Source organism: Lytechinus variegatus, chromosome 5 (genome assembly GCF_018143015.1).
Source record: "Lytechinus variegatus isolate NC3 chromosome 5, Lvar_3.0, whole genome shotgun sequence".
Classification (NCBI taxonomy): domain Eukaryota; kingdom Metazoa; phylum Echinodermata; class Echinoidea; order Temnopleuroida; family Toxopneustidae; genus Lytechinus; species Lytechinus variegatus.
In genome coordinates this window covers 46316178-46324278 of record NC_054744.1, presented here as the reverse complement: position 1 = coordinate 46324278, position 8101 = coordinate 46316178, and the positions used below count along the sequence as shown (strand labels likewise).

General features: G+C 33.9%; 1 protein-coding gene across 1 annotated transcript; it reads left to right on the top strand.

The window, feature by feature from the left end:
- The first annotated feature begins 923 nt into the window (after nt 1-923).
- Nucleotides 924-7764, top strand: LOC121414999 (E3 ubiquitin-protein ligase CCNB1IP1-like). The gene is made up of 7 exons (XM_041608038.1): nt 924-986; nt 1326-1471; nt 3880-3994; nt 4574-4594; nt 5062-5153; nt 6147-6169; nt 7490-7764. Exons 2-7 carry the CDS (start codon nt 1397-1399, stop codon nt 7746-7748), a joined length of 585 nt encoding a protein of 194 aa, XP_041463972.1. The 5' UTR covers nt 924-986; nt 1326-1396; the 3' UTR covers nt 7749-7764.
- Nucleotides 7765-8101: the final 337 nt, after the last annotated feature.

Here is an 8101-nt window from a genome sequence, read left to right as displayed (position 1 = left end):
AAACCTCTGGCAGTCATTTTCAGATTGAACAAAAAAAATGGTGCCCCATGTCTGCGACCCATTCACTTTGCACGCGATTTGGGGATTTTGATGAAAAAGCAAAAGGCTGCATTTTGAGGCTGTCACTAGAAATGGCCAAAATTCATTAATTCACCATATGGAATCAAATTTTGTAACGAATATCTGTCTATGTATTGCATGTGTAAAATGTGTGTTCGTTGAGTATTTTCTTTTACTAGAATCACGCAGATATGCGTGTGCGCAGACAAGGGGTGCTGCGCAGACTTGGCCTTGCTTGGGGAAACTTGCCATAGATCTAACATTAGGTCAGGATCTGGATTTTCCACTGTGACTTTGAACCAAGTCCAAGGCCAGGGGCAGGGGTTAAATTAAGCTGAGTAAAATTGAAATCTGTTTTTGGAGGAGTTTTTATTAAAACAAAAAAAAATTGTTTACTTTCTCCTTAAGCAAGATGTAGACCTAACTTAGTAGGCTAGGTCTCGTGCTAGTTGGGAATCCAGCAGAAAAAACGATGAAACAGAGACTGGAGCTTTTGGTCTAGGCTTAACTATCTTAAGAATTTTAAGAAAAAGATGGAGGAGAAGGTGGTGGTGGTGCAGGCCTTTCTTATGTTATATCTAAAGTGAGATTGGAACTCCACCCATGAAGTAAACTATTAAGCTATTAAGATGGCTTTCAAGAGAAGTAAGCATTGAGAAATATCTATGGTATATGACTGATAAAAGTTAGATCTAAATCCAAAACTTATGAGCTCCAGTCTCATACTGACACAGGAGATAATTTGGGATATTCTAATGAAGGCACCATGCAGAGATATTGATTGAATGCAGTACATACATGTATCAAGATACATTTTGCATCTTTATGCTGAAAGCCTTGGAAATTTCTTTGACAAACTTGATCAGATATTTTTTGTGATGAGCATGGATCAAAAGAATTCAATAAGAAAGCTGTTTGTCCTGCATGTAAGTATATCTTCTCAATACCTTGCTCCTTACTACAAGTTTTTGGTCTCTAATCAAGTGTGCAATGCACAGTATTTGAGCTCATTGGTCAACGGAAGTGATTGTATTTTTCATTTTGATTGTGACTTTGAAGTTTAAATGTGTGAACAATTAATAAATTTGATAGATTTTCATATAGAAAATAGGATGCTATTGTAATGATATTACTCCCATTACCTCAATGTACCATCTTTATGAATTTGGGCCTTTGTTTTTGCTGGATGGGCTTAAGAAACATGAAAAGACAGAATGTTTTCTTCGTCAAAACTCTTTTCAATGGCTAAGATTTTTTTTCTTCAGGTGATAACAACCTACCTGGAAAGTTTGATGTTATACGGATTGATCTGTCCCCATCAGAGCAGTATAAATCTATGGTGTTAGCTGGTCAAAGACCTGAAATCATATTAGAAGTTTGCTCAAGGGCACTTGCATTTTGGACCTACCAGGTACTTTCTCTCTCTTTACAGTTTTCATTGTGTGCATTTACAAATGATTTATTTTACAACTGAAGACACATTCGTTTTTACTTTGTTTTATATAAGTTAATGTCTCTGTCCTGATACTGAAATGAACTGTAAAATTTATGCAAGTGAATTAGCACAGTTCAGTACATGGCAATTGTGTTTAAACAATCATGTTAAAGGAAGCGACCTGAACTATCAGATCTACAGAAGGTAAAAATGTAGATGAGGCAAACTTCAGTTTTAGTAAGCCTATTATGTCATTAGCCAAAATAAACCAAAGTGAATTGTTCATTTAACAGCTTTAGCTCAGTTTTGATCATTTCAATACATGGTCGTTGCTTAAAAAGAATCACATTGAATTGAAAAAATTGATAAATTGAAGATTTAAATTATGTAAAAATGAGGCAAACCTAAAAAGTCCCAGTATTGTCTCGCCCACAAGAATCCTGCAAGTAGCTTTTCTTTAATGCGAGACAAAATGGTGGGGAATGCAGAAAAGCATCAATGATGTGATATAGTGACTTTTATAGCAGGATTCTTGCTAAAAGACATGACATATACTTGACAAATTGCCTTTAATAAGCCAAAGTTTGATAAATAAATTGTATGCAGAAATGAGGTAAACAACTCCACATGAAGGAAATTACTCAAATGATAAAGGTCAGTTTGCGTTTAATTGAATTGAAATATTGAATCTATAGAAGATATGAACGTATAAAGAAGGCAAAATCTTTCTGTCAAGTAACTTGGCTAAATAAGAGTGAGCTTCTTTTCAGTAAATTCAATTTTACTCAGTTCTGTACAACTAGACTGCTTTGAGATTGTGTGAAATGAAGGGAGACATGAAGTGAAATACTACATGTAGATCAAAAGAAGATATGAATGTAGAAACATTGCAATCTCTTCATACATGTCTAGTATGTACAGTTTGCAAACTTGACTAAATTTGAATTTTGTATTCTACTAAGCAAGTAAAACTTGGCTAACATGTAGTTCAGTACACAATAGATTTGTGTAAAGCAGAGTCTGAGAAGAGTGAGTATATCTACTGAAGATGTGAATGTAGGAAGCATGTAAACTTTTCAGATCAGAGAGCTACATAATCTTCTGAGAATACTCAACTTTGCTTTTCATATACACTAATTTAAAACAATATATGTGTAAAGTAAAGAGCCTGAGGAAAGTGAGTATATCTATTGAAGATGTGAATACTGAAAGCAGTTAAACTCTTCATGTCAGAGCTATGTAATCTACCGAGAATTTTCAACTACATGTATGCTTTTAATTTACACTGTCGTTTAACACACAAGATGAGTGTGAAGTAAAGAGTCTTAGGAAAATGAGTATATCTACTGAAGATGAGAATGTAGAAAGCAGGTAAACTCTTCAGTCCAGAGAGCTGTGATCTTCTGAGAATGCTCAACTTTGCTTTTCATATACACTAGTTTCAAACAATATATGTGTAAAGTAAAGAGCCTGAGGAAAGTGAGTATATCTATTGAAGATGTGAATACAGAAAGCAGTTAAACTCTTCATGTCAGAGCTATGTAATCTACTGAGAATTTTCAACTACATGTATGCTTTTAATTTACACTGTCGTTTAACACACAAGATGAGTGTGAAGTAAAGTGTCTTAGGAAAATGAGTATATCTACTGAAGATGTAAATGTAGAAAGCAGGTATATGTAAACTCTTCAGTTCAGAGCTATGTAATCTTCTGAGAATGTACAACTCTGCTTTTCACATACACTGTAGTTTAACATACAAGATAAGTATAACGTAAAGAATCTTAGGAAAATGAGTGAAGATGTGAATACAGAAAGCAGTTAAACTCTTTATTTCAGAGCTATGTAATCTACTGAGAGTTTTAAACTACATGTATGCTTTTAATTTACACTGTAGTTCAGCACAAGTGTAAAGTAGTGGGTATATAGTCTGAGTAAAGTGAGCATCTGCTGAAGATGTGAATGTATTTAGCAGGTAAACTCTTGAGTTTCATAAAAATATGTAATCTACTGAGAATGTTAAACTCAGCTAACATGTACATGTAGTTCAGTACACAGGGGATTTGTTTAAAGTAAAGAATCTGATGAAAGTGAGTATATACCTACTGAAGATGTGAAAGTAGAAAGCAGGTAAACTCTTCAATTCAGAACTATGTAATCTGCTGAGAATGTTCAACTCTGGTTTTCATTTAGACTGTATATCAGCACACAGACTATATGTGTGAAGTAAAGTAAATTGAAACACCATATCTGCTAAAGATTTGAATGAAGAAATGAGGAAAACCCTTCATTTTCAGTTCATTATACAGTCTGATCTTATTCATCCAACCTTTATTCCACTGGAGAATGATAATATTCAATGAAATACTATGGTTGCATTTTCAGATAGAGCAGGAGAGAACATATCAGGATTATGTGTCTAAGAAAGCAAAGGAGAGGAATACACAGATGGAGCAGTATTGTGAACAGCTTCTCAACAGGACACAAACAGAAGTCTCTAGTATCCTTTAAATCTTGTCCCTGTTGAAGGAGGAGGGTTGGATTCACCTCACACTTGTTGAAATTACCGGTATCATTACCTCTCCTTTCACTTTGCATGATTCATCATGCGAACACATATAGAAGAAAAAAATACATAGAGACAAGATGAAACAAAAACATGTAGGATTCATAATGTTCACTAATTATTTCTCTATCATAGCAAAAAAAACAAGAAAAATGACAGAAATCCCTGTAAAACATTGTTTGTACCGATTTTAGGTCAGTACTTCATCAGTAGGCCTTCATGTGCCAGTAGTTATTTTCTTTGGATTTTAAATTTTTTTAAAGATATTTCAAAACAATCCTTTGTGAACTTTCCAATTATCATGGTAATATAGGTTGTGAGAAAGCAGTAAAACATGGCAGAAAAGATACAATTTTGAATTTTGTCCTCAGATTAAGTAGATTTTACCTGTGGATCAGGAAATCAAATTAAGTTCTGTTAGTAGGCAAGGCTTTGTTAAACTTAAGACGCTCCAAATAAATTGCAATGGCGTCAATGTATCAAAGTTTCTTTCCTTGAATATTCACTTGTCAGGTTTGAAATCTCAAATTTCAGGTAAGCTCATTACATCACTTCCACATTAATGATATAAAATAATGATTTACCGAAATGAAGTTAAATTCATTCCTTGTAAAATAATTGTTTATTTGCACCCTGAACTGACCAAAGAAAGACACTGTGAATTAGAATTTTCTTTTCATCATCACAAAATGAATTGCTTCTTTTGATGTTGTTATGATTTTTATTTTATTATTATTATCCATTTATCCATGTTAAAGTTGGATTTTTTTTTAGCTGATCAACAATAAAAGATCTTCAGGCTCAGAAATTCAAACAAATGCAACTTCAGTGCTTGCCTATTGCATTAGATGTTGCAGTACAGTACTTTGGCATTTGCCAGGGGCCTTGATTTTCATATGAATGTCACTAAAAAATTAAAGACATCACAGTTAAAAACGTGTCAGTATCAGATAAACTCTGAATAATAAAGAATGTTTGATCAATTTCATTAAATCATTTAGCACTGCGGAGAGAAGTTGAAGGAACCAAGAAGCGATACAATGATGTTTATGAGAAACTTGTTGAGAAAAACAGACAGCATCAAAAGCTACAGGTGAGAATAAATGTCTGTCCATAGTAGAAAAATATATCAGGCTTTGAGAAAGTACAGAGGGAATAATTTATCCAGGGTTGGTCTGGCAATGTGGGCTGAGGAAAATCTAGTAATATTGTCAGTCCAACAGAGCAATTATTCCCTCTACACTTTCAAAAGTAATGCGTGGTATATATGTTTCATATCCTATTTTTGATAAGTTAGATTGATGGATAAATCTCACTCTAGTCATTGATTTATCAACAATTGGAACCAAGATCCACATGCTGTGCTGCTGAGCCCTGTTTAAGTATAACTATGTGCGATGACTGACCATTTATCATTCAGTCAATGCCCTCATCGGAATTTACTTGCCTGGTAGACACACCTTAATTTCTGTTGCGTCCGAGAAATTGCATGATCTGTGATGTCAAATGTGAAATATTGCGGTATTCCATCATTGACGTCACGGCAATTAGTCTCAATAGCATAGTTATAATATCTTTGGTCACATTTATGCTATTTGACAAATCATTTAATCTATGTAGGATATAATATCTAAGTTTTAAATCATGGTGGTGCCATGATAAATGGTATCTTTTCTCTTGAAAATCTTCAATATCCTCACAGACTTCTTGACAACTGTTACAAATGTAACAATTGTTACATGGAAATTCATGTCCAAAAAATGTCTGTATTGGCACACACAAGGTGTGATTACTACCTGATGACTAGAATTTAATTAAAAATCAGAATGATAGCGGGTAATTTTTGTGATTACCACAAAACAAATCAGGAAGGTGATAAGGTTTCTTATCCCCAAATGTTGTAATAAAACCCTGTCTGAATGTAATATATTGCTAGAATTTACCATATCTGTGTAAAACACTGTAAACTGAGCAAAATACAACTTCATATCTTGGTCTTGTTATTTTCAAATGTTTCAATATTTCAGAACAATGTTAACAGGTATTATACGCACTGTATAATGTCTTTCATGTTTTTTTGTCGCAGCTGATGTATGATTCTCTGAGGAGGTGAGTTTATTTCATTTAATTTATTTATATATAGCGCCCTCTATCATTTTTTCCTTAAAATTACCTTTCAGACGCATCATGTTTAATAAGCTTAAAGGTATTGTTTAACTTTGTGAGCAGCCGATTTAAAAAATTCTCAAACCAAGAGGAAACATGTGTACAAGTGCATGTTTTAGAACTAATAAACCCTGAAAACAACCATTATTGAGAATGAAAAGCTTAAACTACAAGGCAAACCCAATTTCGTAAATGGGCGTCTTATAGACGCCTAAATAGTACACATAAGTGATGGGATGAAATTAAGATGGTGTTTCCAGTCACTTTATATTTCAATTTTTGAAGCACTAAATAATCATTTTCGAATGCAATTTTTTCTGGGCTTCAGTTTTTGAACATATCACAGACACAGGTGACAAGTGTGACCTTCTAGCTCAGATTTTTTAAGTCAAACCAATGTTAACCAATCACTTTAAATTTGTTTCACTGATGTAGATTACAAGTCTAATATTTACTGTATATTTAAAACAGAACAAAATATTAAACAGTCTTGTATAGAACCACCTCAATACCTCAACGCCTTATATTTGGTCAGGTTCCTTACCCACAATACAAAAGTGTAGTATTGCAACATAGGCCTACTTGAATCACTGATCCATACACCCATATTATGATCATTATATTTAACACCAAGAATCAAAAGTACCTTTCCTCTCAACACATTTTATTTTTCTCTATACAAATAAAATAGGCTAATTTATTCTCTGTTCTATTATAGTTTCTCAATATGCACATTTTAAGATTAGCTTTTTAGAACACACAGTACGAGAGTTCACATATCGTTTGTCAGTTCGCTCCACCCTTTTGATACAAGCCCATGTGTAGGCTGAGATGAACTATAATTGTACGATAGTTTATATATTCAAACTTGACCTTTCTTCTCTTAAATACATTTTGTTATATTTCATAATAAATTTCTAAATAATAAACTTCTTTATGTGTACATTATACCCGTTAACTGTGACTAAAATGATTAACAGATGTCGAAATGTGATTTCTTATCATTTCTAAAGTTTAAACCCAATTTCCATATTTTGGAGTCTATATATATTTTAATGTTTAAGGTTATGAACTGAAAAGGTGCTATCATCTATGTATGTGCAGATTTTTATGCTTAAAAAATATCAAACTTTCCTCATTTTAACTGATTTTTACAGATCTCTCTCTACAATGTGAAATCTCAGTTGTCCTAATTTTCTTTTTCATTTCTTTTGGAAGTGAATGAATAAAAATTTAAATTTGAATATTTTTTTCTACCTTTAGGAAATCAATAACTGTGACCAACATGGATTCCATGGGAGAAGGGAATGGAGCTACGGGACAAGGAGGATTTGGAGGAGGTGGAGGGGACTTCGAGATGCCTATCTCATTTGTTGAAAGTAGGCATTCAACCTTCTCCCCACTTTCACTAATTACAGCTGCAAAAACGACCTTGAATCTGTTGACTATGAATTACGATTTCCACAAAATCAACCGCAACAAAATTTTGAGCATGTTCAAAACTTTTCTGCATGCAAATTAGACTTGCTTGCACTCCTGCAGACAACCGTGTGTGAGTCACATGCAAGATACTGTCAATGCTGGTGACTTGCGCGTACCAGAAATAGCCAACCACAAGTCACACGCAAAGATGCAATGCCTGCATGGAACTATGTGATATGGCCTTTATGTTTGCAATTATTGCACTATAATTTGGATGATTGAGGCATGATGGCTGTGGTCTTGCAATCTAGTGACCCGTGTTCAGTCCTCACTTGGGGTGCTAGTGCCTTTGGATAGGCATTAAGCCTCACTATCTGGTCTATCAGTGTGGACACTACATGTATGTCTGAACACGGTGTGTATCAATATGTATCTCAAATAGCCACCCCCAGA